The sequence below is a fragment of the Panthera leo genome, chromosome D2 (assembly GCF_018350215.1).
Source record: "Panthera leo isolate Ple1 chromosome D2, P.leo_Ple1_pat1.1, whole genome shotgun sequence".
Taxonomy (NCBI): domain Eukaryota; kingdom Metazoa; phylum Chordata; class Mammalia; order Carnivora; family Felidae; genus Panthera; species Panthera leo.
In genome coordinates, this window is record NC_056689.1 from 15,297,091 (window position 1) to 15,309,762 (window position 12,672).

Consider the following 12,672-nt stretch of genomic DNA (forward strand, 5'->3'; position numbering starts at 1 on the left):
TAAATAATGAAATCCCTGAGCCCAGCACATACTTTTCAAATCACATTTCAGGGGGTGGATCCTGGAATGTCCATCTTCAACAGCCTGACCAGGATTCTTATCCCACTGGCCTGTGTCACCTGCATTTCCGGAGCTTCCTCTCAGACGACATTCGCACAAGGCTCATTAAGACGATTCATAAACAGTCTCTGGGACCTGACCTTCGTGTGCAGGGATGGAAACATAGTTGGGATAATCATTAAGTGATAATATATTCTAGATTTTTAAAAATGCCCTTCTCCAGACTCCTTTGTTCAAAAGCATCTTTTTAAGCATGCCAAGAGCTGGCCTTACAAGGCACATTGTTCTGTGTTCCTATTCTTAGACCTGCATTGATATTTCTGGAGTGTTTCAAGGTTATTTGGTGGAACAAGCTAAGGAAAAAAAATGCAAAAGTGGGAGCTTTTACACCACTTTTTTCCCCCTTTAACTCCAATCATTTGCTGTAATACCAGTAATTTTAGTTTTTCTAAAGAGTCCTTTGAAACAAAGACAGTGAAATGAAAGAGTGAGGTGATTTGATTTCTGAGGCATGCCTACGGCATCCTATCCAGAGTTTAAAGCCTATTTATTAAATAAAAATTGTCAGGCGATGCAAATTTGCGGTTAAGGAGTTGCACTAAGAATTTGAAACTTGAAGTTATGATTCCCAATTTTATCCTAACTCTGGTCTCATGTAGATCTGTAGCATTTCTTGTGCCTATTTATGCCTTGTTAAGGGCATTCTGTGATGCTAATTACTCCTTGTGGTTTCGTCCCTGAATCAAGACCCTTCTGGGAACCATAACTTTCAATTACCTGACCTGTTTGTGTGTTGAGGGTTCACACACAAGCACTTCATATCTGGCACTTAATATCTCCTGGAAGAATAAAAGTAGTGTGAGTATCTACCTCAGATTGCACAGGGTGCGTCTTAAATCTAAGTGCTTTCTTGGCGGGCGGACTTGTTCTCAAAGAAATCGAACATGTTTGAGATGTAGGTTTCATTGGGCATTTGGTAGCTCTGTTTTAGGACGCTCGATTGATCCCCATGCTGAGTTCCTAAAAGTGTCCCTGAGAGTGACATCCGCTTCCTCCCTTCTCCTGAGATGCAGACCCTCCAAGTGATGGCGGAGCCTGACCTCTGCAGTTGTGTGACAGCTTCAGGACTTTTAGCTCCCCCCGCCCCCCGCCCTTATCCAAGGGCACCTTCCCATCCCTGACCAGTTGTAAAGGTGGATATTTGTTGTTGGGAAGCCAACATCATACTGTTCCAAATACAATGAGATAAATAGCTCAGAAAAGCACATACATATATATATATATATATATATATATATATATATATATATATATATATATGTATGCCATCAAGACAAGGCTATGAGCAGGGCAACTGAGTGGCTCAGTAAGTAGGGCGTCTGACTCTTGATTTGGGCTCAGGTCATGATCTCACTGTTTGTGAGTTCAAGCCCCGCCTCGGGCTCCACTCTGACAGTGTGGAGTCTGCTTGGGATTCTGTCTCCCTCTCTCTCTCTGCCCCCTCCCCTGCTGGCACGCTCTCTCTCCCTCTCTCTCTCTTAAAAATAAACATAAAAAATTAAAATAAAAAAGACAAGACTATGAGGTTCCTAAACAGCAGCCCTGGCTCTTGACTAATTTTGAATTGTTAATTGTTTTATCACCCTATTAAGAAGCTGTGGGTTCAATCCTGGCGCCAAGAAGGGACTAATCTGCTCCATTTTGGAACGGAATTAGCGTTCAGGCCAGCAGGGCACTGTTTAGTAAATTGCTTTTTCCAGTACTAGCATGCTTTCTCCCTTGGTAGCCTCTCTTAGTTTCTGAGCTTGTAACCTCCAGAGACAGAGAAGAATGCTCACCCTTCTCCTACGTATAGAGACTATGCAAGACCATTGTCTTCTAGTAATTAGACCCATCCAGACTATTTCTGTTAAATGTGTGTATTGGGAAGGCTGCTTTCTGTTTGCTATATCCTTTTGAGCTTCAAATGATTTGTTTTTAACTTTAAGGATTGACATAGATGTTTAATTTTTTTAAGTTTATTTCAAGAGAGAGACAGCACAAGTCGGGGAGGGGCAGAGAGAGAGGGAGAGAGAGAGAGAATCCCAAGCAGACTCTAAACTGTCAGTGGGGGTTCGGACCCACGAACCGTGAGATCATGACCTGAGCTGAAGTCAGACGCTTAACCGACTGAGCCATCCAGGTGCCCAGGTATTAAATGTCCACAGATATAAGCTTTTGATGGAATCACCACCTCTCCCTTGGTAAGAAACAAAGAAAGTTCCACGTGCCTGCTCTCGAAGTCACTGTTTCTTGGCATTGCCTTACCAGCTATGGTCACAGGCTTTCATATTTGCCCCGAGTGTGCTGTATTTCTTTATTGATCTTCCCTAAATAACATATTCACTGCTGCCCTACCTCTGGCCTGTTCAACTTTATTTCCTTCCCCACCACAGTGAACTTGATTTACAGTCTCACACTGCTTTCCTTGCTTCATTTCTGGATAATTGTTTCTGGCATTTAAAAAAAATGGACAACGTAGTCTTGGGGGAAACTCGTAGAGTCGAAAAGAACAGTGCCAGCCTGGCTAGCATTCTACCCAGCCCCAGCTCCACTGGTCTTTGTCGGCTTTTCTTCAAACCCCACCCCCCCCACCCCCCAGCGCCCTCTGTCGCCTAAGGGTGTAGACTTAACCCCTTCTGCACTCCTGTCTTCCTTACCTCAGAGAAATCTCCCCGTGACTCTGCCTTCTCACATTTTTTCAGGACCTCTACACCAGGACCTCCGCCATGCAGTTCCCTTTTCTTCCTGTGACAAGGGGCATGGTTAATTTGGTGTGTTTTGTGACCGAGGTGTTTAGCGATTTTCAGCTCTCCAGTGAAGAGGAAGCTGATGGGTGTCAATGCCTATCACGGTAGCTCCATTGTTCAGTAGCTCTCCAACGGAACCTAGGTCAACATAAAAGGAATTGCATTTAATTTGAAGCACAATAGAGACCTTTTGGATACCAAAACAACTCAGCACCGGAATGGATTATTAATGGGGGATATGTCATTTCACTCCCAGAGATGTTGGGAAGTAAATAGCGAGTTGAAAAAAATAAAACGAAGACACACTCCTTCCTGAAGGAAAACTCTGATGCTTAAGTCTATGAAAATGCATGGGGAAGTGTCTGTGACAGAGCGAGGCCATCCTTTTCTGGATTTATTTGTCAGTGGGCGGTAAGGTCCCCTACGGCCCCCGCTCCCCCATCACACGGCTGATGGCACATGAAGGCATTTAGACGCCTGGGTCACTTCTACGTTCTGGCTGGCGATGACATAGCGACTTTCTGTCTGTGCTAGGCGTTTCTTTCTTACTCTGTGCCAGAACCTTTTGAACACAGGTTGAAGAAATAAGACCTTCATTTGTGTAGCGGTGAGAAAACCCCCTTCCAGGTGGGGAGATCAGCCCTGTAGTGGGATGCTCCAAGCCCCCAGCCACAGGGACAAGGGACAAGGAACAGTGTGCCTATGTAAGGCACCACGCTGGCTTCGCCACCCCCACCACGGGTCCCCTCTGTTGCCCTGCACCGCAGGGACATGTGATTGGCAGCTGGGAGCAGCCTTCCAATGATGGGGAGAGACTGGGAGGGACCAGCCCTTGTGGCACCTTCCTCAGATTTCTAGGGATCAGTGAATTGGTCTTACTCCAAAAAAGACAGCAGTACTAATTTTCATATTAAACAATTATACTTCTGATCACCCAGGATGTGTAAAAGTTGAGTCCCTCCAGTAAATGAGAAATCCATACAGGGTGCAAAATGCTGTGACTTCATGGGCACACAGTTTTAGCTACAAACCAGATGTGACTTGAATTGAGCCATTGGTATTCACTATATCATAAAGAATATGTATATTTTTTTGGATAGTGGGGGAAGATTCCTGGAGAAACAGAGATGCTACCTTCTCTAACAACGCTATTTATTTCTTTTAAAAAGTGGAATTTAATTTTAATTATTTACGAAGCCCCTTAATACCTTAGCAAATGTAGCACAGTGTGTTTCGTGCAGCTAATGATATCCTGGTAAAAAGAAAGTGTTCTCTTCAAACCTTCGATACTAAATCACAGTGAGACCGCTGGGGGTTTTACGAGAATCATTTGGTTTTCATGCTGGTGAAATCAGACCTAGCGGGATACTATTGAAAGTTTTATATCTCCAACTATGTACATAAGAGAGATCCAGTATATGGCCTCCTTCCTTTCCTTGGCGAGAAAACGGCTTTACTATAAACGAGTCGAAATCTGAAATAATATTTAGACATAGAACACTGAAAAACTTTTTTTTTCTTTTGCCTTAACTCAGAACGCTCAGATTCTGCCATGCTTCTCTTCCAGACGATGGCCACCTCAATCTTTTCTACCCCTCTGAGTCCATTCCTCGGGAGTGTCATTTTCATCACCTCGTACGTTAGGCCAGTGAGATTCTGGGAGAAAAACTACAAGTAAGACCCTGAAGCCGATGCTAACTTGCTTTGCTAGAATGTTGCTTCGGGCCGCTCCCGGGCCTTCCTCCTTGTCAGGGCTCAGGCCTCACGCTTCGCAGGCTGGGGGCTGCACGGGTCCCCCGGGGGCTCCCTGAATTCATCACTCAGCACGGGGGCCTTCCGGGCTCTGGACCAAACATGCCCGACTGCAGATTTGCAGCCGGGCGCTAGTCCAGGCTCCACGAGTTGTGAAGGCAAAATGGGTTCTCACGGCCGGGTATTTAGCAATTGCCCCTCAGGAAGGTTGTTGGGGGCGCTGACGTCATCCCCTTTGCCTGGCAGAGGTGGTCCCTGGCTGGCACGTGTGAGTATACTTCATACGCCCGTCCTGTGCAAGTGTGCACGTGTCACAGCTCAACATTAAGGAGAACAGCAATTTTCTGAGCGCCGTTAAACTCGTAGAAGATGATTTATGTACTTTTTCTTGACTCCTTGGACAGGCCGGTCGTAAATTTCCTCCAGCTGAACAATGATGGAGTGGGGCGGCGGAGTTATTTCTTAAGTGAAAGGGAGTGCTTTTCAAGGGCTCCTGAGGATTTGGGGGCGGGGTCGGGGGGAGTCGGGGGGGGGGGGGGGGGGAAGGAACCTAGAACGGGTGGCAGAGGAGAAAGCTGGCAAGCCAGCCCATCCCTGCCCTCAGCTGGGGCAGAGGAGGCCGACTTCCATTTCAGAACGCCTTCCCCTAACTTAGAGCAGCACCTTCGCTGATCCCTACAAACCCCAGTCCACCCTCCATAGTATGTCTCCATTTTGCACGACTCTGGCATTTTACACTGTGCTCTTTGTACCTTAGACAAGACACCAGTGACTTAGGAGGTCTGTGGTTTCTCTTTCTCCCCTTAGACAGTTTCCGTGACCGTAAAATGCACCCCCTTGTGGGACAGGCAGTAGGGTCTGGTGAATAAAACTCAGCCTGGGGCACCGGCCTGCCTGGGCACACACCTCACCTCCACCACTTAACGCTGGCCCCCTCCGGCCTCTCTCTCCTCTTCTGTCAAATGGGGGCAAAATGATAGGATCTACTTCACAGACTTGCCGTGAGGAGAAAATGAGTTAATACACATAAAGCACCTAGAACAGGGCCCGGTGGAAAGCAAGTCCCGTGTGAGCCTGCGTTGCTGGGATTCCTCTCTGACGGCTCCGCGTGGACGTCCCTGTCCCCGCCTGGCCCATGCTAACAGGTGTTTACCGTGACTGAGTACAGCACATCCAGCAAGCTCATGTTTGGGGTGCCCTGGGGGAAAGCTAATCGGATCCGAGCCCTCCATGTGGGGCCACGGAGAGGTAGGGAGACCCCTTGGGTGCCCAGCAGGCTCCTCGTAGTCTAAGAGAGTTGGGCTGTTCTCAGTACAACAAATACCTGTGTGAAATTTTGCACATAAGCAAGAGTCCTCTTTCATGTGTGTTTCAGGAGAGATCGTGCCTATTGACAGAACCAGAGGGTAGAAGAAAACGGCCATCACTGGCTTGTCTCTTTTTTTTTTTAATTTTTTTAATGTTTCTTTATTTTTGAGAGAGAGACAGACACAGAACACGAGCATGGGAGGGGAGAGAGAGAGGGAGACACAGAATTCGAAGCAGGTTCCAGGCTCTGAGTTGTCAGCACAGAGCCGGACGTGGGGCTCAAACCCATGAACTGCGAGATCAATGCCCTGAGACCAAGTCGGACGCTCAACTGACTGAGCCACCCAGGTGCCCCACTTTAAGTTTCTTTAGGGGAAAACAATTCGGGGTATCTTTTTAGAGCTCTGGAAACCACATTTCTGGAAAGCGCAGACACCTGTAAACAAGAGGGCTGGCAATGTCTGTGCTGTTAACCGCGCAGGAGAGTGCAAGATACTTTCAACTTGATCGTCGGTACAAAAGATCCCTTTTTGTCTCCTATGCTCAGATCAGTTAGGAGCCAGTCTTTCCGGCGTGGAATCTGATGTGAGCAAGACGCATCCTGGTTGAGCTGGGAAGGGTTTTAAGCTCCCTCGGTAGGGAATGGAGAGTCTTTGTGGGAGTGGTTTTATTGCAGGGAAATGTCCTAACAACTGTGCGGAGCAAGGCTTGTGTTTTCTCACCTGCAGGATTCAGTATGGTGCTCGAATTGTCTGCCTATGTGGGTTACTTAACTGGAGGGGCTTCAGGAGCAGGGTTAACATGTCCTTACTCACTGTCACAAATAATTGATTCTGCTGTGATCCATTCTGTTAGCACTGTTACGGGGGACGGGTCTATCTTTGGTCGGCCTGGTCTTTGGGTGGGGAGGGGTCGTCAGGGTCTGCGAGGTATGTCTAAGGATATCCAGCCTTTACTAGGTCTCTTGGGAGGAGCCAAGTTGGAGACAATGTTCAGACCCGCTGGGGGGAAAAGTTCCTGATGCAAAATCCAGTCTTGTCCCCTGTGTTAAGCATCAGGCTACAGAGTCCCGGGCCCGGCTGCTTCGAAGATCAGTGATGGAATTCAGGACAGTGAGAGGTGGGTATCAGGAAAGGAAGTGCCGGGAAATCTCATCTGGATCCCTGCAAACGCTCTGGAAAGCTCATTCTGACTATCTTAAACTGTAGGTTTTCATTTCAAATGCTAATGCCTGCTTGTGTTCTTGTTCGAGAGCTTCTACACAGCTGCTTCCTTGCCTTCTTTTCAGTCTGGTACAGAGGGGCGCTTGGTGACAGGGTCATGGATTATGTTGAATTGTTCACCACATGTCCCCTCACTTTCAAAGGCTGATGACAGACACTCTCCTCTGGATATTGGGCGGGCCATGCTGCCAGTGGGCACGCATGCGCGCCGCCCCCAGCCCGGGGTGTGGCGAGGACAGTCCCCTCTCCTGGCCTTCCTCTCCCTTGCCCCCCACCCTGCTGGCTTTGGTCTCTGCCAGTCTGCAGTGAGCCCAGCACTGTAATGAAACCATTCTAATACCCTAAGGAACCGGTAAGTCTATCACCAGCCACCTGGTAACTAGGGCCAGTCTGGTTTCCCCGGCCTGGGCTGTCCTGAAATCCACAGGCTTCCTGTTCCCCGACACGCTCCTCCCTGGGGGCACATGACAAATGTGCCCTCTGCCCTCCTGCCTCCCAAGCTGTCTAGGGGATTCTGCAACCATCGCACCAGGTTCCATGCTGTCTCAAAAGCCTGTGGTGGCTCACAGGTGCCAGGTGGACCAGCCAGGTCCGGCAAGAAGCCGTGCACCTGCACTGGCCCATACGTCAGCCCTGGCGGCCACGTGCGGCTAATGAGCCTTGGAAACGGGGCTAACGTGGCTGAGGAACTGAATTTTTACTTCCGTTTAATTTTAATTAATTTAAATTTCAGAGGCTACCACACTGGACGGCACAGATACAGACCCTCCCCGAGTCTGAATCTCAGTTTCGAGTTTATTTCCCAACACGTTCTGTCATACCTCACATATCGTGGACTCTTCATCGCTCGCCTTGCCGTGGGCTGCGTCCTTCGTGGACTGTCCTCCCCTCCCCCTACTTCTCCACTTCCCATCCACAAGCACCCAGATTCACAGAGGGGTATCGTGTTGCAGCTCTTGATGAGTATGCAGTAAGGTTCAGGATGGCCTTTAGGATGAGAGGTATCGTAGCAGCCGTCTGTGCAAGATGCATTTGCTCTATGGCCATCAGCGAATTCTACCCAGGATTGACAGAGGCTGTATTTGTCTCCAAGTCTGGACTTGTTTGTTTTTCATCTTTGTGCCCCTACGGAGCCATGCACGTAGTAGGTGTTCTCTATTTCTTAAATGAATTGAGTCCCACACTATTGTGTGAGAGAGAAAGGAAATCTTAACCTGGGTTTTTTTATCTGCCGTTGTTAGAAAGTTCTCTGTTAAACTGATGTTCCCTTGACTAATAAGGGCTTTAAAATCTGTCTTGATGAGCTCTGCCTGGTGTCTCCACTTGAATTACAGGCAATGACAATAAATGCACTATAATAGTGCCTCGTGTGTATAAATCCCCTATGTCAGAGTATTTTAAAAGCTTTAGAAACACATTCTGATATTATGATAGATCACCCTTCTCTTTATATATAAACAATCCCTAAATAACCAATCTTTGTCATTAATGTGAAACAAATGTTTAGGCTAGAAAGTATTGACTCATGTTTTTGCTTATCTCAGCAAATATCTTGGACCTGAAGTTGACTGTTTTCAGTCCCAAAGAATGAAAGGTTGTATTAACAATGATTTTGTTTGGATATATCAAAAGTCTTGTATAAAATGTAAAATGCCATAGCCACGAGGAGACACATATAATAGCTACCTGAAAGGCAAGTATGGCTTTCACGGTTGTTACATTTCTATCATATTCTCCAGATTGGTTTTTTTTTTTTAATGTCTTATTTATTTATTTTTGAGAGAGAGAGTACAAGTGGGTGAGAGGGGACAGAGAGAGGGAGACAGAGAATCCAAAGCAGGCTCCAGGCTCTAAGCTGTCAGCAAAGAGCCCGACACGGGGCTGGAACTCACGAACTGTGAGATCATGACCAGAGCCAAAATTGGATGCTTAACTGACTGAGCCACCCAGGCGCCCCATATCATATTCTCCAGATTGATTTTAAAATATTAAATCATTCTGGGCATTATCCTTCTCAACAAATAAGCATTAAGCATCTATGTGAGGGCACCATGCTAGGCTTTAACTAATAGTAGTCACCATGTGATTGGTCTGCAAAAACATCAACTCTGTATTCTGTGCCCTTGGTCCCACCCTCGTTAGCAAGATGATCAGCATTACTTAATTCTCAGCCCTTCCTGAGACGGTGTTAATACATCTGAAAGTGTGAGCTTTGTAGTCAGACTTCCATTAAAACCCCAGCCCATATGTTTGGTTAGGTGTTTGACTCTGGGAAATTATTCAGTCTGTGAGCCTCAGTTAACTCATCTGTAAAATGGGTTGACTGTCTCTCTGTGCCTCCCAGAAGTCATATATACCAAATGAGACATGGTTCACTGTGGTAAATGGATAGGTTATTTCTGTGTACAGCAATTTTATCCTTAATCCTGTCCTCATTTTGTTGTCCTTCCCTGTATTTCTGTCTTCTCTCATTCACCTTTTAATTCAATCATGTCTAGATGTATTCTTTATGTCCTTGCAACCTATGGGAAATCCTTTCTGAAATGGCAGAACACAATTAGACCAACCAGTGTAAGGACACAGGTCTAGACCATGTAACGTCAAATCCACAGCATGCTGTGAGATGCCCCTTATACCCTTCACCCTTAATGCTGTGTTTATTGTGATGCCTTAGCCGTGTCAGAGCCTGGTTCTGTTCTTTGAGCAACATAGCTGCCTTAGTGGATAAACAGCATCTCTAAAGCATCCCTATTTTGTGGTTTATCAAATGACAGTCTGTATGACCCAGATATGTGAGCTGGTCTCCGTGGGCTCCCGGGCATCTTACTGTGTTATTTCCCAGGCCCTTCGTGAGTCTGTAATACAAGTGAGGCTGGCATGGACCCTTCGAATTACACAGTCACCTCTGTGCTACCCACAGAAGGGAGTCCTCCGGCCTCTTCCGCTCTGGGAGGAGAACCCCTTGTGCCTTCGTAGGCGGCCCTTGTGATCTTTGTCGGCCAGAGCTGTGGGCTCCTCACTGTGCTGGGTCTGTTCCTCCTGTCCTCACCTGGACACCGCGATCACCTGGGTGCACCTGCTGCTGCTGCAGCCGCCGGCATTCTCCTGCCTCCCGCATGTCCCGTCCTTCACCACCTTGAAGACGGTTCTCTCCCTGCACCGCCCTCTTTATCGAGCGGAACGGCTCTATTTTTTTTTGAAATGGTCTGTACCTCGGGCATCCTAGCCTCCCTCATCCAGATGTTTCCTGGGTTGTCTCCAACCCTCCCTTCTAGGCCGTTCCAGATGTCCTCTCCTCGGCCCTCAGTAGATGTCACTTCCTGCGAGCCAGATGTTCAGTTCTCAGTTACGCCTTCTCAAATTTGAGACCTCTCAATGTCGGGGCGCCTGGGTGGCTCATTCGGTTGTGTCTGACTCTTGGTTTTGGCTCAGGTCATGATCTCATAAAAATAAAACCTCTCAAAAATTTTTAATGTTTATTTATTTTTGAGAGAGAGAGAAAGAGAGGGAGAGAGAGAGAACTTGAGTTGGGGAGGGGCAGAGAGAGGGAGAGAGAGAATCTCAAGCAGGCTCCAGGCTCTGAGCTGTCAGCACAGAGCCTGACACTGGGCTTGAACTCACAAACTACGAGATCATGACCTGAGACGGAAATCAAGAGTCGGACGCTTAACTGAGCCACCCAGGCGCCCAAAAGCCTGTCAATGACTTTACTAAAGTATTGCCGAGCCAGGCCTTCATCATGCCGGGCGTGTGTATTTTAATGAAAATCAGAAGTTTGCATTTCCCCTACCAGCTCTTGACCCATTGGCTTTAACATTCTAGTCTGCAAAGGTCCATTTCAGTCATGCCGCCCGGCATCTCCCCAGCCCCTTCGCCTGTGCTCTCTGCAGACCTGCCTCCATCTGTGTCTTCAGTCATGATTTCTTAATGAGGATGAGCAGGACAGAGCCGCGCGCGCCTGACTTGGGTAAGGCAGTCCGAAAAAGAAGTTCCCGACATCACCCTTTATTGTTTACCGTCCCACAATGGAGAGTCTTTTTCCGGATGTTCCCTACCCACCGGGGTATTTTAAGCATGGTTTGTGAGATCCTTGGGCAAAGCACGGAGCTTCTCCAACGGCAATCTTTTTCTCAGATGCCAAGCAGAAAGCTTATCTGGCTTACGGGGTTAATGGCAAAAGGCAGCACTATGATTAAAAGTTGCAGTTCTGCAGGGGAGGGAGTTACATCTCTCAGCTTGCAATTAAGCTGTTCCACAGTTTATGTGGGTATGTTTACAAAGTGCCCGGACGAATTGAGATAAAAGTCTTGACGCTCCGTTATCAGATGTCTTAGGGCTACTAGAACTCTCATAGCCATACCTAGGCGTGTGTTGGGCTCGGTTATAGTATGATGAATGGTAACGATAGAGACAGTAGAGTAGGGTGGTACTGGGGGGTAACAGTGGTATTCCTCGTTTTTGTAGTTACTGAACACCTGCTCACCTTCCCGAATGCATTCGTTCTAGCCCCTTCCTACCCGTTCTGGAAGGAGAATTTCATTGTCCTCATTTCACGGACCAGAGAAAGGAGACCCAGAGAGTTCAAGAACTTGCCCCAGGTCACAGAGCAAGTCAGTGGCTGAGCCAAGACATTAAACCAGGCCTGGTCGCGTGCCAGGCCCTGAGCACTTTCCGTTATGTTCCAAAGCCTCTCAAATGCCTCCCACGTTAAAAAAAAAAAAAAAAAAAAATTAGTGAATGCCAGTTAAAACGTTTGCCGGCGACGGGAGAGAGGTGCTGTCACAAGAGCCATGTTCTGTGGAGGAGGAAGGAAGGGCAGTGGTAGTCCAGGCACCGAGGCCGCTTTACTGTGCATGTCCTGCTCCAGAAATGGCTTCTTTCGGTCCTGGAGCCACAGCATGGCGTTTCTCAGCAGGGCCACCTCCTTCACGGCCCTGGCCGTGTGCTGTCGCCCGGCTGGCTCTCGGCAGCTCCAGAGCCTGACCAGGGAGGCATGGGGGTCCCTCTCAGACTGAGAAATCTGTGCTCACCAACAATGTTGGTGGGGGCGGGGCGGTGGGTGCACTGGGGTCAGAGCAGAAATGGGGCTTCGATGACCTTTGTGGGCAATGAGCGGCCACCTGCAGTCCTGAATAAAACCTCAGGCCCAGAAAGGGAGTCAGACTAATTAATTCAGATGCAGTTTGCTGTGAACGGATCAAAAAGTGCCCTCACTTTTCCTCGGAGCTAGTGGTAGGTCTTTGGGGATCTTTCTCCACAGAAGGGACGACACAAGGTTGTCGGGGTGCATATAGAAATGTGAGAATTTTGAGTAGTTTAAAAATGCTTAGGGGTCACTTGGAGATGGATGGATAAAAGAGACGTGCTTAGGGATTAACACGGCTCAGCCACCACAGAGACTGTGGGTGCCGGGACTTACAGATACAGCCAGGATAAGAATATGGACCAAGTCCCAAGCTTTCCAAAAGGAATAGAAGCAAGGAGATACCAGCAAGAGCCATTCTTAATTATGGATGGATGAAATGAAGGGGTCAAGGCAG

The 12,672-nt window shown here is 47.8% G+C and overlaps 1 protein-coding gene across 1 annotated transcript in view; it reads left to right on the forward strand.

Annotated features, from left to right (window-relative positions):
- Positions 1–12,672, forward strand: part of PCNX2 (pecanex 2) — a 299,183-nt gene that overhangs the window by 208,803 nt on the left and 77,708 nt on the right. The window contains exon 23 of the mRNA XM_042908044.1: positions 4,394–4,523. Coding sequence (XP_042763978.1) covers positions 4,394–4,523 — 130 coding nt within the window. The remainder of the gene's footprint in view (positions 1–4,393; positions 4,524–12,672) is intronic.